Source organism: Chrysemys picta, chromosome 4 (assembly GCF_011386835.1).
Source record: "Chrysemys picta bellii isolate R12L10 chromosome 4, ASM1138683v2, whole genome shotgun sequence".
In the NCBI taxonomy this organism is placed as follows: domain Eukaryota; kingdom Metazoa; phylum Chordata; order Testudines; family Emydidae; genus Chrysemys; species Chrysemys picta.
Window position 1 is genome coordinate 12,853,369 of NC_088794.1, and position 27,979 is coordinate 12,881,347.

The window sequence follows — 27,979 nt, forward strand, 5'->3', positions numbered from 1 at the left end:
TTTATAGCGTAACCCCTGCTTGCTTTTTTATCCCTGCTCATTTTCTCACTGTTCACATATTTGGTGGAATTTCATCTTTTCCCTGAGAAACCCTTGTTTTCGTCTTACATTCCTTGTCCAGTTTGATATTTTCCCTCTTCCTTCTTGTCGGAGGCAATGACTGGTGCTCTTTCTACCTGGGAATTGTGTAAACACAAGACTTGTCTGCCATAGATGTCATCATTTCACTTTGATGAACTCACTAATCTAATAGTCACTACTAATGAATAGCAGTTGTTCGGGGGAGATACGAATCCTCTCGGCACCATGCAGTGTCTTTAATTAGACTTACACATTGCAAAATGGCATCCGAGTGGGGCTGAGGAGGGGGGAGATTTGGAGCTGTTGTGAATGAAATTCTAGACAGGGGATGCAAAGACGAAGTTACTCTCTGGGGAGTGCTAAGCATTTGGAAGCTGTGGATGCTAATTAGGGCCACCTTGAAATTTCGTTCAATTTGTTATGGTACAGTATGCTAGTGTTTGACAACATCTGAGGAAACTGTGCAGCAAAGACTGCAGGCAGGCTGCCAGGAACTCAGTTCTTTACATACCCACCGGAAACATCATTAGGACAGAAAATCCAGGTCCTGTCTGAATAGTAATTGCATAGAAATTCCAGTGTCCTGATGCCTCCTGTACTGTAAATCATCGTTCTGATGTTCCATCCATGTTTGCAGCTGATGCAAGGAAATGTATTTACTATTGAAACACAGTCTTAGGTCAACACCTCCAAACCCCACTTGAATGCACCTTTCTATGTGCAGTGTAGTTTGTCTGTCGGCCGTGGGCAAGCATCTGCCCGAGAATCATCTGGCCAAAGTGCTGAATCTGGTCTCTGGTTAAAAGGTTTATTTTGCTGGGAGGTTACGGTGCATGGCACAGAGCCACACAGCTCATTAGAAAAGGCAAAGGAAGCTTGGCATCTGCCTATAAATCTCCAGGATCAGACGGTCCTGCCTGCATGAGCTGCTGCTGTGTAGTACATCTAGGGGTTAAAGAGCTCTGCCTTTGCTACAAGCTAATAAAAACAACAGCAGCATCTAACAATAGGAGCCAGCGGTGCAGAGCAGGAGTGGAGAGTTCTCAATCCCTCAGCTGAGCCTGAAGTCAGCTCTTGAGCCTTTCTACCAGAGATGGTTTCCATAATTGCGCATTACCAGGCCGGGCGATGCCGGGTGTCCGGAGCAGGGAGCTGGGGCCAAGAGAAGCACTGACCCTTGCACAGAGCTCGGCTGGGGTATCCTTCCCTGCAGCCTGCAAAGAGGCTGTGTCAGTCACGTGCTGGGGGGAGTCTTAGTGTAACCCACACACCTCCTGGGTGGGGTTTTTCTGTCCCATCTAGTGGCACCAAGACCACTTAGAGAGAGAGAAAATGAGTCTGCTACAGCCTTCGCTAAGAGCTAGTTGGCTTTTAACTCCTGCTGTAGAGGCTCATGCACTAAGCTCCAGCGGTCCCTGGTTCAATCCCGTCAGCTGACGACCGGGGTCTGTTGGCGTTACATTAGCACACCGCCACAGCTAGTGCCGTTGGGAAGTCACGTCTGATCATCGAAAGTGGGACTTCAGTGGTGACCTAAACCCACCTGGAGCCAAACTGCCCCCCTCCTGGATCCCCCACACCAGGGGAGGCACTGAGACCAGAAACAGCCACTTGTCCTTTGGCGCTTTGCCAAGAGAGGGCGCCCTCAGCACGTAGTTCCAGCCTTGCCCCGGCACGGAGGGGAGGCTTGAGCAGGCTGCCTCTCGGCTCGGCAGCGGGGCGGAACAGTTCTGGTGACATGTATTGCTGTCCCAATGTGCTGTTCTATCCAAGCCAGAGCATTTAGCAGAGCGGCAGCGGTTTTGAACTACCTTGCAATGGGAAGATTTCTGAGGTCCTGGGCTCTGCTCACTTCTGGAGAGAGAGAGAGCCAGAGAACAACTCTGCTTCACACAAACTTGTGAGGTTTTGAAATCTCTTTCCATTCCAACGTGGAACAAAGGCAAAACCTTTTGAGCATTTTTGCAGAACGGGCACTTTTGGATCCACACGGTCAGATCTCGATAGATAGATAGATAGATCTGACCGTGTGGATCCAAAAGTGCCCGTTCTGCAAAAATGCTCAAAAGGTTTTGCTTTTGTTCCACGTTGGAATGGAAAGAGATTTCAAAACCTCACAAGTTTGTGTGAAGCAGAGTTGTTCTCTGGCCACCTCTAATCAGATCCCAGCAGCCAGGGCCGGCTCCAGGGTTTTGGCCGTCCCAAGCAGCAAAAAAAAAGTCACGATCTGTGGCGGCAATTCGGCAGAAGATCCTTCGCTCCGAGCGGGAGTGAGGGGCCGTCCGCCGAATAGCTGGACCTGTCAACCCTCTCCGGAGTGGCCGCCCCAAGCACCTGCTTGCCAAGCGGCCTGGGCAAAGAGACATGGTGTGCACGGATTATTTAGCCTTCACTCAGGGGACACCACTGTCTCTCTCCCCTCTTTATCCCAGCAGAGTTCACAGATCAAAGGGCCTCTGGCCTTCTCAAGGGAGTGAGCCTGCTAAAGTACGTGGGGCATTTTGCGGGAGGAAGGTTGTGAGGTTCAGTTGCAGCTATTTAACATGAGCCAGGGACAGAACAGCAGTCCTGTGTATTCAGTATTACTGAGTCATTTACAGATGTTGCTACAGCACATTATGATAAAATGTCATGGGGTTAGCACACAGCCCCGTACTATAATTATACTCAGCATGGCTTATTATAGCTTATTAGATTGGCATCTGTTAGGCAAAAAGCATTGACAACTGTTACGACTACATTTATAACCCTCTGGAGAGCAGCTGATTAAGACAAAACACCCTAAATCACTGAGGAATTGTGTTCTCCCTGGATGCGGGAAGAAGGGTTTTTTACCTTTCATTTTTTATATTGGAAAATATATTTTGGAGCTTCTCTTAACTAGAGATGCTTCTACCGCGCTCCTCACTGTAGTAGCTGAGCACCTCCCAGGAGTGAATTACACAACATCCCTCACACCTGTCACGTGTGGTTTGTCTCTTCATCCTCTCCGCAGGGGAGAAGTGTGCGCTCAGAGTGGCTTGGTTTGGTAAGGTGTGCTTTTCGGGGGCAGGGTTTGGTTGGTTCTTGTTTGGGTTTGTGGGGGCTTTGGGGGCACGGGGAGATTTTGTTTTGTTATTTGCATCTTGTAGCTGAAAACTATCCTTCTGCATGCCCACCTCAGCCAAACGGCAAGCCGTGCACATGCAGGGTGCCAGGATTCCAGAGGCAGGTTCTTACTGGGGCAGTAAACTTGTGTTCCTTGCATTGAACCGTGACTCCTTGATTCTCACATACCTTGTATCATCCGTGTAGGGGCCTTGCCTTTTTGCGAGCGTGGCTGCCCATTGAAATGGCTGCTTGATTCTCTAGATACTTGTCTGAGCCCCACTCCGGTAGTATCTGCTGCCTCGCAATGATTCAGGGATTTATCCTTGCGACACTGCTGTGTGACAGGGAAGGTCTCATCCCCACTTCACAGATGGGGAACTGAAGCACAGGGCAGATTAAGGCCGTGGCTAAGCTACGAGCAGGGAGTGAGTCCCAGCTCATGTAGACACACTTGCACTAGCTCTCATCCGAGCTAGCGGGCCAAACATAGTGGGGCAGCTGTGAGCAGAGCATGGGCCAGCTGCCTCAAGTACAACTCCACCTGCCCTCCGCCCCTGGTGCACTGGGATGTCACGCAGGGTGGAAAGAGGAATTTGCAGAGATCTGCTACACTTGGAGCCCTTATGCTAAGAACAGCTCCGGATTTTAAAGGAATTTCATTGTACAGCAAGTGTGACCGTTTGCTTATTACTTGGCTTGTGACTTTTCTATAGCCCTTGATGCCAGATTAAGAAATTACACATTTCACTCCATCCTCAGTCTTGAACTTTCCATTTTCTTCTTGTGGCCTGAAGCTTTCCAGTAGAACAGATTGCAGATTTCTTTCTATTGCTAATCTTTGGCTTGTCAGCCATGATCTTATTCAGGCCATATAAACATATCAGGGTTTTGTAACCTTTCAGTGCTTCAGTGTGCATCTAGTGAAGACGAGAGGAAGGGAACTTGCTGCTTTATGACAGACAGACAGTCTGCCTTAGCTGGAAGCCAATTCCCCATCCCTTTGGGAGACAGGTGGGCCTGGCTCCAGATACCCCGGAATATTGGGGAAGTTTGCAATTGGAACGAAGCTCTTCATCTTGGGCCTGTCTGTGTCAAAAGCTGTAAATTGTACTTTGTGTGTGTGTGTGTGTAACTATAAAGGGAAGCTATGATCAGTGGTGATGCACAACAGTGAGTCAGGGATGGCTGCAGAGTTTCTGAGGGGCAGAGCCCAGAGCCACCCCATATGGACAAAAATACAAAGCACTTACAGCTGTGGCCTGTGTATTCCACTCACACCAGACACAGGTAGAATCCTGCAAATTAAAGATGTCTAAAGGCAGACTGATTTTATGCTTGTGATTCGATTTTCCCCATCCTGCTAGGTGAGGCACTGTACTTGCAACAATCCAGAGGAGCAAAAACTAACTGTATCTCCTCTTGAACATTCAGTGTCTCCCCCCCGAAGCTCTGTCGCTTATGTGTGATATTACTGCTTAGTAGAGATGTCTTGGCGAGAGCCAGGATTCATTAGCTGCGCTTTGCCTGGCTGGAGCCTGATAAGACGGAGGCTTTTCATACATGGAGCAGGCACACAGAATCCTTGTGCTCGTCAGTCATTTATGATCCTTTGCTCTTTGCTGGGCAATTAAATCCTTCCCTGCCTCACTCCACCGGGCGGGGCCCAAGAGCCAGACTTGAGTCAGTTCCCATTATAAATTAAGCTGCCTCTGCGTTTGACACCGCCACCCCCCGGGTATTTCCCTGGGAGTTACTGCCTCTGGGGTTTGGTTTGGTTTTTAAAGCCAGAGCACAGTGAGCCACCCCCTATGAGCTGGTTCACTAGCTGTGCCTGAATAGCACTCGTCAGGGAGATTAGCGGGCTCGCTGTCCTGTTCTAAAAGCATCAAGCCACATGCTGAAAGGCGCTGGGTACGGGGGGGAACGTCAGCCTTTCCCCCAGTTCTGGGGTTCATTTATTTCCCTAAAACACACCATTAAAAGACAAAGGCTATGGCTACACTACGACGAGGCTTTTAGCAACATGACTGTGCTGCTACAGCCGTGCCGCTAAAAGCCGTGCAGTGTAGCTGCTGTTTGTCGGCAGGAGAGAGCTCTCCTTCCACCCCCCACGAGCGTCTCTGGCTTTGTCGGCAGGAGAGCGCTTCTGTTCACACGGGCGCTTTTCGTCGGTAAAACTTTTGTCGTTCGGGGGAGGGAGGTGCCGACAAAGTGCCAGTGTAGACGAACCCAAAGAACGCAGGCTCCTGCTGACAGACCTGAGACTGGGAAACAGAAGAGGCAGTTTCGAGGCCAGGTGTCACGTGGTAGCTACTCTGTGCTAGAGAAGAAGTGAGCGTGTAATAGCCAGCTAAGATGGCAAAGGGACCTGCAGCCCCTCCCCCTGCACAGCCTCCTGTACAATTTGCTCTGAACCAGGAGCTCAGCACCAAGCGAGGCCTCAAGCTGCAGCCTGAAGGTGGAGATGAAAACCCCTGATCTCAGCAGCATCCAGAGATGGTGAGCTGTGGCTGCTGGTCCAGGCTCTGAGCCTTGCGGTTGCCTTCTTTCCTCAGCAGAGAGTCGGGGGTGAGACAGGCGAGAGGGAAGCGATGGCATGTGCCGGAGACAGAGCATGGTGTACAGGTCCATTGCTGTGCAGCTCAGGAAGTGTCCCTTGGTTTGAGCATCCAGGCTGGTAAGCTTTGCTGGTGCAAAGGGTTGTATTCACAACAAGGTTAATCCTTTCACCCAAGGCTCTGCTCAGAGGCCTTTTAGAATGCCACTCGCTCACATTCTCTGAGCGTCCCTGCTCCCAGCACGTTATAAATGACAGCAAAGCAAGCAAAGGGCCAGCCAATCCAAAATAAACATCGCTCCTGGAAGCCAGCGGCCAGGTCTCTCCTCTCCTGTGGCAGAGTCTGGCACTTTCGTTTCCAGTCAGAACTGAGAGGGGGCATTGTCCGAGCAGCAGCTCCCGAGGTGTTCTGGTGCCTCGCTCCGTAATCCTGTACTTTGGCTTTGCTGCCTTAAGCTAAGCCGTTCCCCTGTGCTAGAATCGAGCTCTGAAGGTAGAGTAACGGACTCAGGGAAAAGTTCACCTTCTGTCCCACTGACGGTTGTGTTCACAGAACGGATCCTTAGCAGGGATGGGAGAATTCCTAGTACTGGGGCGGTTATGGCCGTGCAAGTGCAGAGCTGTTGTGAGCAATTCCCCAAGATTTAAATCCTGGCGCCTGGGCCCCAAGCCCCGGCCCACCTGGGGCTAATCCTGCCAGGCTAGTGGTGGGGCCCCCTCTTCTGTCGGGCTTCTGAAGAGAATGCCACGCGGAATCTTTCCTTACATTTCTGTGCCTGCCTATGTTCCTCTGCGTCACCACGTCTCCAGCTGGAAACACAGCTTGTCCCCCTTGCGCCTGCCTCATTCGTCTTTCTCTCCTCCAGCATCCCCTCACTAACACACAGGAGCGATGCTTTAATCCCCAGGCAGCATTCTGGCCCAGCCTGCATGAGACACAAGGGATCAAATAGCGCTGGGTGGGGTTTGCTCCCATGTGGGCAAAGGGCTCGAATGCCTGGGTTGGGTGTTGATCTCTGAAACCTGATTCTCTGGCCTGTCAGACCTTTGATCCGGCTCTACGGTCGCTGCCTAGGTGGGAGAGCTGCTGCCAGCCAGAGCGGTGCTATCCAGAGGAGCCCACAGCAAGAACCTGCCATTGGGTCTGTTGGTCCCCAAGCCCCGTAACTGGAATTCCCCTTCCGCAGGTGAGGGAGAGCAGCTCCGGCTGGGGGAGGAACCCAGAGGAACAGCTCATTTTCCAAAACCCCCACATGAGCTCACTGCAGTAGAAAGCATGTGAGATAAAAGGGGGGTGACTGTGCCGGACAGCCAGGCTACGGTGCTGCTAAAAGCCTTCAGCACTTGAGAAATCACTTTAGTGCATCTCTCCCTATAGACTGTTACACTAAAATGGCAATATACCGTTTCAGACACATAGCAAAGCTGCAGCTGTCACCAGCCTCCCTCCCCCCCAGAGCCTGAGGACGTGGGGGGCATGTCGCCGTCCAGTGGCATAGGAAGAGAAACCTCATTCAGCTGGTTGGGTTGCATTCAGTTTAGTTTCTTTGCCATTTGCTGGGAAGAGCAGCCAGTGCCGAGGTGCTCTAGGAGCTGGCCTGCAGGCCTGTACTGCCAGGTGGACGGTGTTCTTATTGAGATAGGTGGGGACTGATGCTGACGTAGTCACTGTGATAGTCTCCATATGGCTGGGCTGTAAGTGTCCTCCAAATGTTTGCTCATTTCCCCAGTGCCCTGTAGCTCCACAGCTATCCAGACTTTCCTGCTGTTCTGGGATGGAATTTGTTGGAAGTCTCTGCTGCTGCTGAGAGGTGCTTAACTGAAGAGAGGACAAATGCTTCAGCAGGTCTGTTCCAGCTGCTTATGAAGCGCCCATGTTCTTCACTATTACATGTGCTTGGAAGCAGAGGCTCCTTGGCTTCCATGTGAATTCCCTTCTGTAGTGCTGGGCATTGGCAGAACGTGGCCAGGGCCTGTCGCTTTTGTCCTTTGAAAAGCTCCAAACTTATGTCCTCGCTCTGATTGGCAAAAAAGATTTAATTCTTGCCCAAGCCCCCAGACTAAATTCAGAACAAAGTCTTGCTTAGAGTTAATAATCTCTGCAAATCCAGGCTTGTCCAGAAGACGTGGCCAATCGTGTCTCCGCCCCGGAAAGTGCAGGAAATAGGGTACCCTGCTGTTAGCATTCAGGCAGCTGAGACAAACTGAGATGCAGCCAAGCAAGTTCAGGATGGTATGTCCATCTCAGACAGCAGCTTGCCACCTTGACGTGATAGCAGGTGTTTCTGCCGAAGGAAACCTCAGCTGGAACCCATGGGAAAACCTCGTGTCTCTAGTGTACTTGTAACGGGATAGCGTCCCTGGCAGGGCTGGAGGCAGGGGCCAGCCAACCCTAGTTACTACGGAGGCCCACCTGAGCAGGGATCAACTGATTCCCCTATAAGAGCAGCAGGAAGCTCCCGAGAAGGGAAGATGCTCAGGGAGAGACGAGCAGAGGCCTGCCAAGGCAGGGAGTGATGAGATTCCAGCAGGGAACCGTGAGCATCACGTAGGGATAGAGAGACTCCAGAGATTGTGGGGTGAATAGGCTCCAGCAGGGAATACTGAGGTGTCAGGGAAAAGGCTCCAGGCAGGGGAGGCCTTTCAGACTCCCAGCAGGAAAAGTGGGAGTCTGAACTTGGTGGGAATCTGAGAATTTCCTGTGGGAAATTTTGTTATTTTACTAAATCCAGCCCCAGAGGAGAGTTTGTTTGGGAATTTGTTTGAGAAAGCCCTGAAAGAGGGGAAACTGAGACAGGTGCCGCAGAGCCACCCTGAGCCACGAGGGGCTGTTATAGAACTGCCCAGGAGTGGCATGCCTGTCACGCTCCCCTTTCTTTGCCACTGCTCTGAAAAGTCCCAGGAGGAACACCCATGGTACAGGCACTGCCCGTAAGCAGCAGAGGAGAGGCACAGCAAAGCAGCCAGCACTGTGTGTATCAGCAAGGCAAGCAGTATGGGGCCCGTCAGCACAGGTTCCCCTGCCATATCTCTAATAAATGTTTGCTCCTAGTGAATTTCGTCTCAGTAAGTGGTGCTATGCATTTCGCCTCCACAGAAAGACACCGAGCAAAGTACCAAGTTAATGAGCACTCCGGGCTCCCAGGCTGTGCTGAAGAACAGTTTCGTTTATTGCTAATATTGTCCTCTATCGATGAACATTAGAGGAGCTGCATTCTCTGCTCTGCCATGCGCTCCTCTTCAGCCTCCATTGGAGAGGAGATAGCCACACACACAGTCTCCCAGTCCATTAATGTGTGTAACTCCCCCTTACCTTATCCTCCACCTGCAGCAATGGGTGCACTGTGCATTGTCACTGTCTTAAACCTCGCTATCAGTAAAGGCAGGGAGCATTCTCCATTACAGGTAAGTTCAAACCAGTGGGTTTATCTTGGTAGTGACTGTTCAGCATCCCCACTGATGGGGAACCCCAGAGGCAAGAGACCAGGGCCTGAATGGAGTTTATGCAACCTCCATCCCTTGTCCTCTGTGACTGTGGGAACTAATGCATTTCATAGCGCCTAAATACCACAGAGACGGGCTCACCAAGGCCCCCATCCAGCAACATACCAATGTAACAACGGCCAGACTGGTCAGACCAATGGTCCATCTAGCCCTGTTTCCGGTCTTCCAGCAGTGGCTGGTACCAGGTGCTCCAGAGGGAATGAACAAAACAGGGCAATTATCAAGTGAAAGCAAAGCACTTAAACTCATGCATAACTTTAAGCACATTGGTAATCCCATTGGATCTATGCACAGACTTAAGTGCTTCGCTGGACTGGGGCCTATAACATGTAGAGACAGCTGGAGGCCTTCCGAAGCTCAGCTTTCTCCCATTTTCTGACTATGCTAGTGTTAGCCCTTCCTCTTCAAAATGAACCTCCAGCTACATATTGGAATACAGTACGGAGAACCTTGCTAATAATGCACTAATGTATGCGTATATACTGTCTGTACTGTGTTTATCATACAGCCTTTCATCTGAGGATCTCAGCACCCTTTACAAGGTTGAGTTAAGTCTCGGCATGCTCCTGTGAGGTTGGTATTATTTCAAGCTTGCGGAGAACCTGAAGCAGAAAGAAGTTAACTTCCTCAGTGTCAGGAAGTGAATCAGTGTCAGTTGGGAACAGGACCCTGAGCCTGGACCACTGATCTGCCCAGCCAAACACATGGCCTGTCTTCCTAAATAAAGGCACTGCCCACTCTCTGTGAACAGCTGCCACCAACAGCTAAGCATAGTAGCTTTTCTTTTCTTTTTGCTTGCAAAGTTCCAGTCTTCTCATGGAAAGACCCTGTACCTACTTGGCATTAATGATATGGGAGAACTTCCTTGGAGCTACCTGGTTAGATCATCTGTGTATTCAATCAGCTTTGATGCGAAGAAGGTGGTACTTGAGTTTTGATATCCTATAGCTGTTGCCAGATTTGGATCTTTCTGGCAGGGTGGATGATGTTGATACACTTTGTTGCTATATGTAAATACACTGCAGGAACTGAACCTGTTTTGCATTAGCCCCTTAATTATACAAATATGTGTTTTGATTACTGCTTTGTAATTAACAATAAATAATGGATTGGTTTAGTGCCTCTGTGGGCTTGGGGAATAGCACCATATGGTAGAGCAGAATTGTACTACTTGCTTAATTTTCTGCTAATGGCCAGTGGGGCTGAGTCACAAACGTGAGCAAAAAGGGTTGGCAGCTCATCAAAGAGATGGAAACCACATAAGCAAAGGAAGGGATCGGGGTCAAGTTGATCAAGTTCACATGTTGCATTAAAATCTGGTGCGGAGGTGGGAGTGGATCCATTGAGGACTTTGGACAGCTCTGCCTATCTGTTTTTCTGTTCTACCTTGGGTGTAAGCATTTTTCCATCTTTGCTTTTTATTGGCCCATGTCCTGTTTTGAAATTTCTACCCAGGTCACTAGGTAAACAGCTCTGTGGTTTTCTATCAAAGCAGCAGCTTCAGTTTGAGCTGCTAGGTCTCCAGCATATCTCCATTTATCTTCCTTGTGTTGCTTTTCACAGCTTTTGTCTGCTTTCTTATATGCCCCCTTTGCCTTTTCCAGTAGTTCTTTGGTCTTAGCATTCTGGAGTTTTCTGTTCAGTACTTTTCTTTTCTCTGAGAGGACAGATTTCTTGGTTTATCCACTTCTTCCTTTGTCTATTTTGATATCCAGTTGTGACGGCTGCAGCTTGAATCACACTGTCTCTGAGCACTGACCATTCTCCCTCAGAACCAAGCTGTATCTCACCTTCCTCTGCCTCTGGCAGTGTCTCAGATCTGTCCCTTACTTCCCGTTGGGATTTCTCACAGTACTCCTTTGTTTTCAGTTTTATACTCTTAATGTTCTCTACCACCTTCTGTTTAAAGCTGATCGTCTCAATTTTAATTTCAGGGTAGCAGTGGAAAGGTTGTGGTCACTGCGGAATATCTACAGCGTAATAGGACCTCATTCTGGGACAGGTGACCTGATGCTCAAGCTAATGCAGATGCGCTCAATCTGAGTGTTCATTTTGCCATCCGGTGAATTCCATGGTTCTTTGTGTGGGAACAGGTTACTTGCAGGAATGAGGTCAGAACCAAGTGCAGCTCACTGAGTCTCTCCCCGTTTTGGTTGATGGTCCCCAGCTGATGCATCCCCGTTGCTCTTTCCATGTCTTGGTTGTCACAGCCTACTTTAGCATTACAGATGCCCATCACCAGGCTGATGTGGGTAGGTCCCAAGTCTGGAATCCAGGGCATCAGTGAGATTAGATTGATAGGTGTGGATGAGAAATGCTGCAAGCAAGAAAAGAAATATCTCATTTACTCAGGTCATAGTGACAGCAAACCCTCGGCAGTAATACACTCGTGGAAAAATCACTCATTAATTGGGACCCTATTAACCAATGCATCATATACGCTTGACTCCAAACCAGAGTCCAAGAGATGTCAATCATACAGCGCTGTGCACCAACCAAGGAACAGAGCAGTGGGGAAGAGATGAGTTCTGCAATTGTATCCAAAGTATGATTGACAGAATATCTAAACTATTCATTGCCTGCTAATACTTTTATGTGGTTTGTGATTGGTTATCTAGGCACATGGTATGATGTCTGTTTTGCTGAATGAAACTTCTGAAGCAAAATAGTTACAAATAATGAATTATGCAATTGGATTAATCATAATTCAAGTTGAAATTCATTAACCGTAATAAACCAGTGTCCAGACTCATGAAGAAGGAATAATCTCACCCTCTGAGTAACCAATCTAGAACTGAGAACAGAACTTTTTCACAAAGTTGTTAATGAGCCACTTTTCCAATTATTCTACCAGCTCTAGAACTCATGGAAAGGACCTCAGTGGCATTCAGGCAGTGGAGTCTGTAAAACACCCCAAGAAATAATATATGGAGATATACCTATCTCATAGAACTGGAAGGGACCCTGAAAGGTCATTGAGTCCAGCCCCCTGCCTTCACTAGCAGGACCAAGTACTGATTTTTGCCCCAGATCCCTAAGTGGCTCCCTCAAGGATTGAATTCACAACCCTGAGGTTAGCAGGCTAATGCTCAAACCACTGAGCTATCTCTCCCCCCATTACAGAGGGTGGTAAAAACTGCAGCTGCCTATGGAACAAGGGTGGTTTGGACTGAAAATGTGAGGTTGCCTTGTATGCTCTGGGCAACCAAACATAATTGGTTAGATCCAACCACTAGCTCCCTCCAAGATCTCTGTAGAAAGCAGGTTGTCTCCACGCTTAGCCGGCAATAATTAGGTGGTTTTGATGTTTATAATCTTATATAATTACTCTCAAAATATCCTCTGATTCATCCCAGTCTTTGAAGTCGGCGCTTTGCATTCCAATAAGCCCTCTCGTTGAAAGAGCATCTTGTAGTGGTAAATTAAACTTTTCAGAAGTCATTTCTATGTAATTGAAACTTTGGTGTAGCTGACTCCAGGGCCTGGTGTCTCCATAGCAGTGTGGGACACTCTTTAGTAGGGACAAAGGGTGCTCTCTCTGTGTATGGAGCTCTGCATTCCCGCGCCAATGCCCTTCCACTGGGGCCCTGGATGGCTGGGGTCACTCTTCATGGTACTGCAGAGCCCCTGGATTGCCAAGTGAGAATCTGGGTGGGAGTTTAGAATCAGCCACAGGGAGCCAGGCTTCCAGGAAGGAGGAGTGGGGTCCGTGCACAGTGGCTCGTGGCTCCAGGCTGAAGGAAGGTTCCTTGCCGCATGGATCTCAGATCTGTAATGCTTGGAAGGGACCCTTGAGCCTTTCCGAGCAGGATATCGGTGAAGTTTTCCTTGTGGAGATTTCTACCCCACCTCTTGGGAAGGGAGCGCCAGCCATTGGAAGATATGCACACAGCTAAACCTTGCAAGAATGCTTCATATAAAGCTATCCGGATCAAATTCTGCTCTCATTTACACTGGTGTCGATCCAGATGAACTGCATTGACTCCTGTGGAGATACTCTGGATTGACCCCAAGCATAACTGAGAACGGGATTCAGCCCACATTCTATGATGGGGAGCCGCTGAAACCAAGACTCCCCTTCAGGCTGTGACAGTTTGAAAATGTGCCCTGCTCCTTTGAGACCATGCACGGTGCATCTGAAGCAGCCCCCCTGGGTTCCTGGGCTGCTGTCCCCAACAAGCCCAGCATTCATCCCTGGCACCTTTTGGTATCTCTGTGGCTACTGCTAACGCTGCCCTGCACTGGGCAGTGAAGTATCCGATACACTCCTGGGGAAAGAAAATCATTGATTTCTTTTCTTTGCCTGGTCACACTGGCAAAGAACTCGGTAACTGGGGGGTCCCAACTGCCTTTTACTAAGGTCTGCCCTGTTGTCCGTTCTGGGAATGGAAACACTTGCTCTTCGGCAAGCCTCTCAGATGGCTGGGCTGTGAAGTACCTCACCTTGCCTGGAGTCATAAACCTGTGCTAGTTCCAGTTGCTACCGTGGGAAAGATACAATGACTGGTGACATTTGCTCTTGTCATTCGAGTTACTGGTGTGAACAGAAGCTGTTCTGAAAACCAAGTGCACCTGGCTCAGCTGGGGACCGGTGGGGCTGTATCTCAGTTTGCATTGAATGCCCTTTGCTGGCGGAGTGGCCGCTACATGGAGGCTCCTTTCAGAGAGAGGCAGCTTTGCATTCCTTATTGCAGCACACAAGATGAGAGAATGTCTGAAGGAGGATAAAGCTCTGTCCAGTCCCTAATTGTTTTCTAACCTGTTTTGCTGCCGAGAACTTAATGAAATATCTCCCCATCGCTTGTGACCCTGAGTCGCCTCTATCTGATGGGGGCTTGTTTCTCCAGGAGCACAGATTTGGTGCTTAACAACACATTCACATCAGGCATCCAGCCTGTTCGATAGCTTGTGGAAAGCAAATCAGCAGCACTTAGACTTGGAAGCAACAGATGCAAATGACCTTTCTAGTTCAAGAATGTTTCAGGAGATATTTCCGTCGCTTACAGACACCAAGAGAACATGGCCAGTTAATTAGAATTAGAAGCGTTATTGAAGCATAGGACACCACCCAAATGGAAACAAGTAGCCGAAGGGGACAGCCACAAAACTGTCAGCTGGCTGACTGGCACCTGACGCTAATGCCAACAAACAGCTGCCATTAGAGAGCAGGTGGGGGATGCTTCTCACCCTGATTGGGCCCTATGCGGGCCTGAAGCTGGGACTCCACATTCATAATGGGGGCAAAGGTGACTAGATTTTCTTCTTAAATGCCCTGGTAAAAAAAGCTCTTCATTTCACATTGCTTTCGTCCCTCCCTCCCCTCCCCGAGCCTTCCAGAGCTTAGTCCGAGCTAGGTTCCTGCTTCCAAAGAGTCCACTCCCTATTTCCCAGGTGTTCTGGGATTGCTGTTCCTTGGGGTGCGCTTCTGTCCCTCCTGTTAAAATTATGCTTCTGTCCCATATTTTCCCTGCTTTCTTGGGTATCTCTGCACAGGTCACAAGGCAGAGCTCTGATGGCCAATGTTTGTGTATAGCTGAGATTTAATGGAAGAAGCTAGTGTTTCACTTCCCAGATAAATGCAAGGTGAGCTCTTCTCTTCCGTTAGCCCATCTGTGCCTGAGATTTCCAGCAGCTCCTTGTGCGCAGATTACAAAGTCCAGCCTTTCAGATGTGTAGTGCTGGTGCTTCTTGGTGAAAAAAGAATTAAATCGCCTGTCGGTGTATGTCCCACAGGGGCTGCCATAGGCAGGGCCAACAAAAGGGGGCGGAAGCCGGTACAAATTACCAGGGCCCGGCGGTCCGGAAGGGGGCCCAGGGCCCGGCTTCCCCCGCCTCTTGTTGGCCCTGTTTAGCCAGTCCGCCCTTGCTGGGGGGCCCAAAACAATTTTTTCACCAGGGCCCGAACCCACTCTCGGCGTCCCTGGCCATAGGAGCAGAGCATCTTTGCCTCTCCCCTAGCCATAGACCCTCGTAGTAATCTGACAAAAACCCACAGTCTGATTGCCAAAAGCTCTGGAGATAGACCCATACATCTTCATAGCTGCTATTGCGACAGAGAGGCCCTCACATGACTCCGTCAGGCCCTGCCATGTCGGTAGTGGTGGTGGCTGGCTTGCTGTACTGGCATCCTTGCCCATGGACAGTGGGCACAGTGCAGCCAAGATTCTGTTTTGCTTTGTAAGGTTTTTGTAATGAACTTGTGCCGTCCAAGGTCACTTGACAGGTTTTTGTGAAGACTAATTAGTTAACGTCTTTGCAGAGCTGGGAGGCGAAAAGGTGCTGTCTTATCCTAACAACTTTTATTGATCAGGCTCATTGACTTGAAAGCATCCAAATCCTTTGGAATCACATCAAGACAAAGGGCTCTGAGGTTATTTCTTAAAAGGAACCACCTGAGATATTCTGTCTCTTCCTGCTCTCCCCTAGTGAAACAGTGGAGTTTGGTGTTCCTCAGCAGGTGGCTCTCACATCCCAGCATAGCTCCGAGCCAGTTCTTCATCTGAAAGAAAATCTTAGCTGGGAATGCGCCAGCCACACCTGCTCCCGGTGCCAAGACTTCTCATCTCTCACTAGGCCATTTGCAAGGTTACCAGGTGAGAAGCATTCCCAAGAGAGATGTGCTCTCACTCTCTCAACACACAGATGCAGGCCAACTAGAAAGTTGTACTGGCACAAGCTCGGTCAGTGTAGTACCACCAACGAAACTATTTCTGCAGCGTGCGTCACAGTCAGTGCGTTGTGTCCACACAGAGTCCAGTTGTATTGGCAAAAGCATGTTGCACAGTTGGTAGGCATCCCACAGTTCCTTGGGAGGCATGCAGGCATTCCACAGTGACCCTTTCCCACGTGGCTAGAATGACCCAGAGATGCTACAATGTGGTGTGAGCTACCAAATTTATTTTTTTTTCTCTCTCGGGGAGAGGTGGGTGAAAAGCTAAATGATAGCTGGTGATATAGTCAGGAGAACTCGTCACATCAGACTAAGAATCATCTATGAATCTTGATGGTGAAAGCTACTTCAAAGTAATAGAAGTCAGTGTTGCCATAATTAGTCGAGCACTGTCTTGCGATAAATAGACTGGTGTAATTGGGGCTTTGTCCAGAGTGTTAATTCGTTTTCTGTTTGGACTCTGCTAATTATCTCCATTGGTAACTCAAGCCTGGGGAGCATAAAATCACCAGGGACATAAAAACTGCATTTTAATCACACCATCTTCTCCTAACATGTTTCCATCCAAGGTGAAACAAAACGGAGCATTTTATTGTTGAACTGCTTTCAGGAGCTTCAGAAGGCATTGAGCCTGGGGAGGTGGGATGGGGGAGCAGGGAAGGGCTTTGACAAACCCAACAAAGACCCTGCCTTTGCCTCTGCAAATAGCACAGACTTGCTTTTTGATTGAAGGTGGAAATCTCCAAACTGTCCTATCTGCCCGCAGGGTTCATCCCATCTCCTGGGCACCCCTCCTGGAAAAGACCCACAAGATGGAATAGAGAATGGAAACCTTCCCACAGGTTGGTTGGTTGGTTTTCTTTCTTTTGAGTAAATCCTGTAGGGTTTACTAGAGAAATCAATCACAGGAATGTAATTCTCTAGGATGGCTACAGATAACTAGAGAAGAGAGATCATTCTCGGTTCAGTTTGAACGATTCTAGCACCATTTCTCTAGATCCCTGTTACATTCCTCTAGGGCTCTATTGGTTTAAATTCATTAAATTCTATAGGCTGTTTCCATGACAAAGAGATTTCCTTATAGGACATTTTAGTGTGTGAGTCTCCAACCAAACATTATCCCAGTGTCGCGGAGGCTGGAGGTTGCGGTTGGGGGTGGCCTGCTCTCTGATGCACAGTTTCTAAGCCAGGTTCCTGCTCCCTGTAGGGTGATCCCATGACATGGCCCTTGCGTGGCTCTCCCAGTCACTCCTGCTTCTGACTGTGCCAGGTGCCATGTTGTCGTGCAGGGCGTGCTGAGGCAACAGCTGATCACGTGCTCCGTTTCTCAGGAAGGAGAGAATACTCTGGGGCTCTGGACTTGCTGCTGTTTCCTTGGCTTTTTGGAGGTCATCTCAGCCTCCTCGTTTTTTACTGGCATCAGCCACCAGAATGGCTAAGCTCTGTCTCTGCCAAGGTCTCCAAACCAGCGTTCCCATTCCAGGACTGCATGCCGCAACCAAGGTCAGGCCTGGCCTCAGTGGCAGCCTTTGGCCGGGGGGTGGCATGTGGATGTGACGTCTTCTCTGCAGCCATGAGCAGCCCTGGATCAGGAACCAGGGACATTGCTTATAAGGGGGGCCAGCCTGCCATATGTACTTCCCAGCAGAGTCACTGACTGCACATGGGAGCAGGTAGGTGACATGACAGGCCACCTGGCAAGGCATTGGAGGAGCAGTTTGCACTGACTTTTGTATCGGGGTGCCGGCCCACGGTCACTGTGGGGCAATCTGAGAGCTGCTTCACTTGGGCTGCCTCCTCGGCAGCAGACCCCAGGGAACTACGCCAGTTTCTGCAAAGAGCAACGCCTGAGTCATGATGCTGGTTTGGTTTGGGTCTGGCTGGGAAGTGACTTAGGGGAGATGGACCGTGCCCTCTGAGATCAGTCGGTAGTGCAGGCAGCCCCTGGGGGCATCGGGTGGCTTGACGGCGGCGGTCTGCAGCGCAGTTAGAGCTTCCTAGCACCTGTACAGAAACCGGGTAGAAAGAGGGGCCAGCTCCTGCAGCGACCCCGCCTGCAAGAGGCTTACAGGGAGCTCTGTGCACCAGTCCCAGCAGGGTTCTGAGTGTGCTGTGTCCATTGGACAGAGGGAGCAAAAGGGACCCAGAGCTTCCTAGGGTGGCTCCAGCTGCCCTCACACAACTGGCCGTGGGGAAGTTTAGGCTTGAAATTAGACGAAGGTTTCTGACCGTCAGAGGGGTGAAATATTGGAACAGCCTTCCGAGGGAAACGGTGGGGGCGACGGACCTGTCTGGTTTTAAGATTAAGCTAGATAAGTTTATGGAGGGAATGGTTTAATGGGATAACGCGAGTTTCGTCAAAGGAACAGCGTGACATCGCTGGTAAATAGTATAATGGCCAATGAGAGTCTGGCTGGAGAATCTTGCCTACATGCTCGGGGTTCTACTGATCGCCATATTTGGGGTCGGGAAGGAATTTTCCTCCAGGGTAGATTGGCAGAGGCCCTGGAGGTTTTTCGCCTTCCTCCGCAGCATGGGGCAGGGGTCGCTAGCTGGAGGATTCTCTGCTAATTGAAATCTCTAAACCACAGGACTTGGGGACTTCAACAGCAGAGTCAAGGGTAAGGGTTGGGACGGCTTTGTGGCCTGCATCATGCAGGAGGTCAGACTAGATGATCATAATGGTCCCTTCTGACCTTAAAGTCTATGAGTCTAACATGCACCGCTCCTGAGCTGCACCCCTCTGGCCGCTGCTCTGTTAAAGTGACAGCTACTTCTGCAGGAAAACAAGAGCGCACAGTGGTGATTTGGCGATGCGCTGATCCAGACAGCTCTTTGTTGGCTCAGAGGACTCCTCTGATTCATTGTTTTCCTTAGCGTCAGGATGCAGGTGTGGGAGATCAGAAACAAAATTGACTCAGTGTCTTTGATGTGTTAACTGTTCCTCCTACTGCATAAACAGTGATAAAAACACATTTAGCAGCAGCTTCCTCGGCACCACCTGCCCTCCTCCAGCCAGTGAACATCCCCTCACCCCCTTCTCAAAACCAAAGCACATGGTGCAGAGCGAGAGTGTGAGTGAGACTTTACTTGTGCTCCCAGCAAACAGCTGAGGCAAACAACATTTCCAGTTAGCCAATTTTCACTCCTCTTGTGCCATTTAACAGGGAGGGGCTTTGTGCTCTGTAATCTTCAGCACCAGTATCTTACCATCGTGGTGCCAAGCTGCTGCCAGCTGCCCCAGTGTGCAGTGTGCTATAGCCCCATCTAGTGGCTTATCCTGAAGCTCTACTCTGGGGTTACTGCTTTAGCTCAGGTGGTAGCAGCCTGTGCTCAGAGCTGAAGGTCCAGGGTTCTCTCCTGGTGCTCAGTCATCACAGCTTCCGCGATGCTGCTGTAGACACTCACCTTTGGGTCCCCACTGTAGGATACAGCAGCAGTTTATTTGTATCGGGGTGGAGCCAACCCCAGAAACCTCCCAAGGGTCAAGGTGTAAGCATGAGGAGAGGGAAGCCAGAATGTCTGGTAACCTGGCCAACAGCGACTGCTGCCGATCCTGAGGGAGATGTGTCCAGGAAGAACCGCTCCCCCTGAAACGGGAGCTGGGGAGGGGGGAGACCCAACCAATACTGAGGCCCCAGCTGCAGTTTAGGAACCCTCTGCAGGGTTCCTAAACAGTAAGGAAATGTGATCCTAAAGAGCCTGCGCTACCATGGGTGGTCTCCAAGAGAGCTCTCCATGTTCCAGTGGGGTAAGGCCCTGCGAACAGGAGGCCTTCTGCTTCGGGGTGATCCAGTCCGTCTGTTTCTCTTATGCACTTTTCCACATCAGCATCTGTTGTGGTTGGTTACTGGGACATTGTATATATTTGTAGGCCTGATTATGACAACCGTCCCACCACAGGGTCACAAGAGCCTCGTGATACATTGCCGAGTCTGGAATTGTACATCCTGCTTCCCCAGTAATGAAGTGTCAATACGGCAGATAAGTAGTTTGCCTTAGTTAATAATTCACTGTCATGTCTAAGGGGAAAAGGTGAATTTCTCTGAGTAGCAGATTTCGCGGAAAGCTGTGAACTGCCCGTCTCCCCCATGCATACTTGGCAGCCAAGCAAATGCTGTAAGAGAGGGAAGACTCCAGGGAACTCCCACGTGTGGCTGGGGAAGTGTTTAAGCCAAAGCAAATGGCTGGACTATTTATGCTGTGCTTTGAGTCACGAGGAGTCTGGCTTCGTTACTGTCAGACCTGGAAGCCCACGAAGGCAGCCCCGAAGTGCTGCGCGTGGCAGGGCGATATGAGCACACAGGATGATCGTTTCCCCAAGCTAGAATTTCCTCTTGTCCCAAGTGCCTCTCAGGAGCAATCTTCATGCAGTTCCCATCTACTCTGATGGCAGGAATATCCTAGCAACCTCTGTCCGCAGGGTCCTGACCAGGAGTTTCTGTTAGCCAAGGAATTTCTGATTTTTCGTTGTAAATGAAAGGATATTGAAGACGTACCTTGTTGAACACTAAATGTCTTTTGAGTAACTTGCAGTGTTGTAGCCGTGCTGATCTCAGGCTATTAGAGAGACAAGGTGGGGGAGATAATACCTTTTACTGGACCAACTTCTGTTGGTGAATGAGACAAGCTTCCGAGATTACCCAGAGCTCTTCTTCACCTAGTGCTCCTCCTGCTTCGGGTGATTGCAAGAGGAGCTCTAGGTAAGTTCAGAAGCTTGTCTCTTTCACCAGCAGAAGTTGGTCCAATAACATTTTTAGAGGACCTGATCTTTTCACAGCCCCAGTTTAAGACTCATGGACTCAATTATGGTCCAACTCCATCAAATTAATCTTTGTTTGATAAATCTATTCTCAGATAATCCAATGTCATCTTCAAACAAGCCGATGTTTTTCTGAGGCTGGCTCTTTTTTTAACACCATCTGTAAACTCCTGGTTCCATCCTCCTTTGTTTTAGGTGAGCTGCTGGAGGAAGGATTTTGGAGCTCATGCATAAAAGCATTCCTAAATCCTGTCAATATCTTGTGAATGCCAGCTCAGCAAGGAGACGTGTGGAGCCCTCTCAAATAGGCAACAAGTTTTCAGAGTTGATGATTCATTATTTCTGAAGCTTTTCATTAACAGCTATGGCGTGTTAGCAGATTTGTGAGTCCTACATAATTCCATGGCATGAAAGAAATGTCTTAGGAGAAGTTTCCTGCAACACAGCCACTTCCATCAGTGATGACTTCTGCATTGCAGCTCTGCTTATTCCCTTATAGCATCCTGCACTGTAGGTAGTTTAAATAATCAAAAGGAGGAATGCACATTAAGGGGAGGAATTATGATTATTATTTTGGGTTTCCTGATGGTAAACCCAAAAAGCAGCTTGGTCCTGAATGCAGCCAGGCTGAGCTGTTGGATTTTGTAACTCTCTTTTCCTTTTAAAACTTCCTGTCACTATATTCACAAATCAAGTCTGACAGCTAAGCTGTCCGAGGATTTGCTCTCTCGTTTCTGCTGTCCCCTTGCAGGGTGATAGGGATACTCCTGATTCAGCCCCAGGGGCTTAGCTCAGGGCCAGCAACAAATGTCCCGTATTATTTATCCTTCAAACCTTATTTTTGTTGCTAATCATAGGAATAATAATAAGGATAAAGATGCTTTCAGGGGATGCACCACATGGTAACTCCTTGTCGTTGATGCTAATATGCCATGTGTTCATATTTATATCTCCAGGCTTAGGGCTAGAGACTTCTGACAAGGATTTGAAGGAACTGTAGTGGAAAACATTTCTTCATTTCAAAAACCATTTGCAAAAGAAAGTGCCAGAAAAGGAGCCACAGAGACATATTTTCAAACAACCCAGCTCCTTATGTTTTCGCACAGAACTGTGTTTGACACTGAGAACCCTGAGAAGAATTCTAGGACTTAGCTCAAAATACAGTAGAGCGGTGTCTCCGGAACCCTGCGATGTTGAGAACACGATTAGCCAAGTATCCTAGGAAGCTCCGCCATCTGTCTTGCAATTCTATTTATTATTAAATGAGACTAAACCCATTCACTCACCAGCCCATGACACGCCCTTTCTCTCAAGGCTCTGGTTGCAATGGCTTGAATAAGATAAACTGTACAGTCTGACTCAGACATGGCCTGTTCATGGGGCTGCCGAAGGAGAGCAGCTGGGTGCAGGAGGTTTCCAGTATTCAGAGGTGTGAGGTGGGTGCTTATTCTCTCCAGGCCCTGCTCCTTCACTCACTGGCAGCTTTTACATGCCTCCTTCAAGGCAATTAACCTGAGGGCAGCTAAGAAGCTTTCCTCTGCTCTCCTAGACGGCCTGCCAACCTAGATAGTTAATACCATTGGGATGCAGCTCCTAGATGTTAACACAATTAAGATACATGGAACAATGGGAACCACAAAAAGCTGTGTTTCCTGAAGAGGTTTCTTTATCTCAGTGGCACTAGCTTATTGATATCCAGACGTCACATTGTGTATATATAACACTTGTTTGAGAGTTGTTTGTTTATTTCAATTGATGTTAAAAAATCCGGTAGATCCAATAGCCGTTGTGTTCCCAAACAGCAAGCCAGCGACAGCTAACAATATGAACAGGTTCCCTCATTACGCCAACAAAGTGATTTTCTTTATTTCATTTTTAGATTCAGGTGTTTTGTCAAGATGAAAATTTAAATCCCCTTCATGTTTTATAGGGTTTTTTTCCAGGCTTTAACATCAAAGATCTAATTATGGCTAGATCTAAAGTAAAACAGAGAATCAAAGGAATAGAACTCATGGAAAGACCTTGTATTTTATGGTGAGACATATTTGAAGGCTTATTTCGGTAACAGCTGCAATGAAGAACAGATGCGAGCTGCCTGGATTGTCTGATAAAGGCTCAGCTGCCTAATAACAGATTTTGAGTGATTTATTTTTAAACTGCAGTTTTGGGGTGAATTAAGAACCTTTTGGAGCTCAAGAAAGTGAGAAGTGGTTGGCATTATCTAGATTGAGGCATAGTGCAAACAGGTATTGTAAACTCATATACATTTATGCCGATTGTAAAAAATAGCACATAAATAAATTTCTGCCGGTGCACTTCAATCTCAACCAGCAATAAACAGGCTTCTTTATCAAAGGTACCATTTTGCTATGTGCTTCCTTCAGCACAGAGACCATCTGTTTCTTTATGTGTCCTAATCCTGTGATTAACTCAAGCAGTCAAAAAATCAGGAGTGAGGGCAGAAGGCAAAGAGTTGTGCATTCTCCTTCACACGGGCCTGATCCAAACTTCCATGGAGAGGCTTCCATTAACTTCAAGGGGAGTGAATCAGGCTGTGAGTGTGGGTCCCAATTCCAGTTGCTATTAATGGGATTTACACACACTAGTGACCGTCAGCCTCGTCCGCTTGCTGCGGAGATCCCCAGGGACCGCAGAGCGAGGAGACAGCGGTGGCACCTTGATTCTGGCTCCAGTGCAGATTTGCGTTGCTGTGACCTGTGCCTGTTGGCTGTGGAGCCCAGTCACGCGGCTAGTCTGCCTCCTATGCCAGGGCCTTCAGCGGGACATAGCAGCCTATTGAGCAGCTGGGGGGACTCCTATCTGCTTTCTGGCCACTGTGCAGAACCCCGGCGTAGAAGGCAGGGAGACACCTAAACCCAAGCTGAACTGTAAATCAGTGGGATTTCAGCATGGACCTAAAAGCAAGCCCGTACTTCAGTGCTGTCCCGAATGGGGCCCAAGATTTGTCCCATAAATCCATTGTCCCTTTATCACCACTCAGCAGGGTGCCCCTTGTTAGCAGTGCGTTCTCTGATTTCGGGGAGATGTGATGGGCCTGGTGGGATTAGCTCTTTGAATTGCAAAGGCTGGTTTGAAAACCGCACACTCTCCGGATTCTCCGTTGTGTGTGACAAGCCCAGCAGTAGCAGAAAATAACACCCCAAACTGGGGCTGTAGGCAGGGTTCTGATCAGCCCTAGCTCTCCTGGCCAGCTGCTCTCTGTGTCCTGTCCTCACGTCTCTTTATTCTGTGCCATCCTCCTGTTCTACCCACCCTCCCTCCTACTAGGCGTCTCTTTACCTGTTCTTGTCATTGCCTGTCCCCCTCCATCTCTCCCTCTTTCCATCATTCCTGCTCTTCCCTCAACACCTGGCCTGGGAGAGCAGGAGAGTCCTGCCCAGGGATGGCCAGTTACGGTTGCTCTCTCAAGGGCTGTTCTGACCAGTGAAAGCCCCCTGTCTCTTTGCTTCCTGGAGCTGCACCGTGCTGGCCCCTTTGGCAGAGCAGAGTCCTGGCGCTCCTCACGCAGGTATGGTTTGAGAGAACTGGGCAAGGAGCTCAGAGTCCGCCCCGCAGTGCAGTGTGGGGAAAGTAGGCAGGTACCCAGTGGAACTGGTTAGTCCCACTTCTCACCAGATGGTTTGAACTTCCTCTGGTATATTCCTTCGAGTATCTCAATGGCTTGGTTGGGTTTGTGGGATTCAGCGAGCGTTAATTTTAGCTCTGTAAATACCTTAACAGTACTGTGGTGGCCCAGGTTCTTGAGAGCTTTGGGTACCGTCAGCCTGAGCTTTATTTTCTGCATGTCAACCCACGGCTCGAGTGTCTGCACGGACACAGGACAACAGGGGGCACATTTCACTTCAGACTACATTTTGGAACGTTGAGATTTTTCCCTTTTTGCCTGTTTTCCTGTTACCCATTTTGCACCTGAGAGTCTTGGCTAGATCCTGGAATAGAGCTTTAATGGTCACTAATACAAGATGCACAGCTAGGCAGGGGAACAAATTTGCAGTTGCGTACTCGTATCCAAAACTACCAAAACTGTTATTTGCAACTCCGTGCACAGACCTACCTCAGCTCCCAAAGTCCCAGGGCACACATCGATGCTGAGTGGGCCATCTCTTCTTCGTATATGCCACAGTGCCAGAATCTAGGCTATGGGGAGGAATCTTCCTACAATGTTATATCAGTGATTGGTCCAATAATATGCTGCAAAAAGTGATGTAAAAATAAACTGTCCTATCCTGTTCTGAGATATTGTGGATCATATTAAACCCCATGTCATGTGCATGCTCTTTATTTATTCCATGATTCTTCCACCATTGCTATAAACCCTCTTCCCTCTCCAGAGAAGAGATTTAAAACCTGAAGCCTGCAACATATAAGGGAAAGTGACCAAACACCCAGAGGACAGTGTCAGCTTTCACTTTGGGTTTGTCTGTTTTATTTAATGCAGGGGAGAACATGTAATGCCTGCTATAAAACCTCCCTCTCTATTTGATTTCACTGTGTCAGCAGCCTGTGGTTTTGTATTCTCCATGAGCCCAGCTGGACGGAAGGTGCACTTTAATAGGCCAATAACCAGCCTGCCTTTCAGAGTCATGGCAGTGGGTTTTTAATAGCACGTCGGAAAGCCCGTGTTTTGCAGTGGAAGGCACGTTCTGCCATACCAGCAGAAAGGTGCATCTCCAGGGCGGTTTATCAAAGCTCGGTCCCACGGCAGTTCTGCAGTCAGGCTTGCGGCTAAGCGGCCTGCTAGGGACACAAACCCAAGTGCGAACTCAATATCTGACCGTGCCAATAAGCCAGATCAAACTTCGTTTTATCACCAAATCTTTCTGAGCGTTCTGAACTGTTCACAGCAGAGATCACCATTGCCTAGTAGCTTTGCAGCCCCCCCCCCCTCCACCTTTTTGGTCCCTGCCTCTCCTGCTGAGGCAGTTTGTCCGAGTCCAGCACTCGGCAGGAGAACTGTGCGTGTTCACTCGTCATGCGCAGAACTGCAAGGGCCCGGGGTAGAGACGAGACAAGCCAGCTTGGACCATCTTTTCATTTTACCTTACAGCTTTCTCACAACCATCTTTTCTTTTCTTTTTTTCTTCTCCCTCCCTGCCCCTCCTGCTCCCTGTGTGTCCCCGTCCCCTCTCCTGCCCTTAGAGCTCTCCATCAGCCTCCTTGCAGTGATAGTTATTGTGTGTGGCCTCGCCTTGGTGGCAGTTTTTCTCTTTCTCTTTTGGAAGCTGTGCTGGGTGCCCTGGAGGAACAAGGCCATTTCTTCTAACGTCTCCCAGAGCGAGGCGGCCTGCAACCAGGAGACCATGGCAGACAAGCTAAAGGACACAGGCACGCTTGGCTTCCTGGAGGCAGCTGTGAAGATCAGCCACACCTCGCCGGATATCCCAGCCGAGGTCCAGATGTCCATGAAAGACCATATCATGCGGCATGCACGGCTACAGAGGCAGACGACAGAGCCGGCATCGTCCACCAGGTGAGTGCTGCGCTGTGCTCCGTGCAGCGTGGAGACAGCGTGGGTCTGTGCAGATCGGCGCCATGCGCGTGGCTGAAATGGCTTTTCCATTTAAATTCTGAGAGCCTTCCATTTAGGAAGCTGCGCAGTGCCTGGGCTGATCTGAGGCCTTCCCAGATGCCCCACACCTTGGAGACTGCTGGCACTTAAAGCAAGAGGCGTAAGTTCAGGCTTGGGTTGGATTCTTACTAGCATGAGCCTGCAAGAAGGGACAGTTTTGCCCCACACATAGGAGAGCTATAGGTCTCCTTGTTAATACGGCACCTCCTGGTGGCTGGAAGTGGACCTGTGTTGTTGGCCATTGGTTAAAGGCTATTTGCCCAGTAGGTGGTCAAGGATGGAGTTAGCAGCTCTTGGGGGGAGGTTGGGTTTCTCAGGGAGAAGTCGGGTAAGTGCCCATTCTGTGATGTCATGCCCTGAAATTACAGAAGGTACAGTAATCCTGAGCACAGGCTGGAGAAGAGTGTAGCCTGGCCAGCAAACCAAGAGAGGATTAGAGATGCTGTAGGTATCCATTGACATGGTCTGTGGGCAGAGGCTGTTAGATTATCTATCCCTCATGTACGTCCCAGCCCATGTTCCCCCAAGACCAGTCCCACTGCACTACTCCTTGGGAATGGCTTCAACTAAATTTACCAGATGGTGCCTTTCCGTAGGGGAGAAACGCTGTCTCTGGAAGTTCAGTAGTAAGCGGCACTGAGCTGCCAGCAAAAGCGAACCATTGTTTCTAGTGTCTGCCTGGCTCTAGAGAGAAGCCCTAAAAACAGCAAGTTAGTACAGTCCGCAGCTTCTTGGCTGCTGTGCCTAAACCAGGGGGGCTCCATGGGTCCCTGAAAGAATCGCCATGCTGTGTACCGGGGGCGTTCTCCGTGTTCAAGTTTAGCCTGGATGATTCATTCCATCTGATCCGTCCTGGAGCTCAGCAATGGGAAGTCAGACTTTCTAAAACGGCTATTTACTAACTCACAAGGAATCAGATATTATATCACTGTACACTAACGACCCTAGATATGTGTACGTGTCTAGCTTACACCCAACAGGGTAGTTATACCCTGGGCTCAATACTGTGTGATTATTGAGAATGAGTGATAACACGTATCTCTAGTCTCCAGCAAGTGGCTTGCCTTGGGTGTGTTCTTAATAAGTATTTGTTGTTCGATATGTAAGAGCTATATCATTGAGCCTGAGGGGAGATGTACCCAGTGGGGCTGAAGGAAACACACCCATCCACATGCTGGAGTGTTTGCCAAAGATTTGCTTGGTTTTGAACCAGCCGACGTATTAAGTCAAATTTAAGGTGGGCCCTTGATTAAAAGTAAAAGATTCAAACCATGTTACTGTGACTTGACCTCATTGTGTCAAGCTGTCAATATGCTTGTGGCCACTTTAATTTTGTGACAGCACAGACAGGGCGAGGGAAGGATTGGTGACACGGTATATTGTCAGATAGAATTAAACCCCTTTGCTCTCTTCTTGCTTCTCTGGCTCACAGCAGAACTCATTGGATAAACAGAATTGACGTATCACTCGCTGGCCAGGCGTAGGAGTAGCTGCATGCCAGTGCCCCGCTCAATGCCTCATTGCTGCCCCAGCCTCAGCCCACTGGCCTGTGCATGAGAGTCATTAACATTAGAGGTGAGATGCACGGGCCTTGGATGGCTAGTCTGGGGGAGAATCCAGAAATTCTCCCTGAGTCCGGAGTCTGTGTAACTAGGGCAGGAAGCCGAGTCCTTGTTTTCCGGCTGCAGTGCTGGCCACAGCCCCAGTGAGGTTGCACTTGCACCA

At 49.2% G+C, this 27,979-nt stretch overlaps 1 protein-coding gene across 8 annotated transcripts in view; it reads left to right on the forward strand.

Annotated features, from left to right (window-relative positions):
* The window catches only part of SYT6 (synaptotagmin 6), an 83,371-nt gene that overhangs the window by 11,937 nt on the left and 43,455 nt on the right, over window positions 1-27,979 (forward strand). For 3 of the 8 annotated variants that reach the window (XM_008171664.4, XM_065591406.1, XM_008171666.4), the window contains one exon: window positions 25,908-26,155. In XM_008171664.4, the coding sequence (XP_008169886.1) occupies window positions 25,986-26,155 (170 nt within the window). In that variant the 5' untranslated portion in view covers window positions 25,908-25,985. Of the gene's footprint in view, window positions 1-16,668; window positions 16,745-25,824; window positions 26,156-27,979 lie in introns of all 8 variants that reach the window. The other 5 variants (XM_065591407.1, XM_065591404.1, XM_008171661.4 and 2 more) reach the window with 3 other exon arrangements.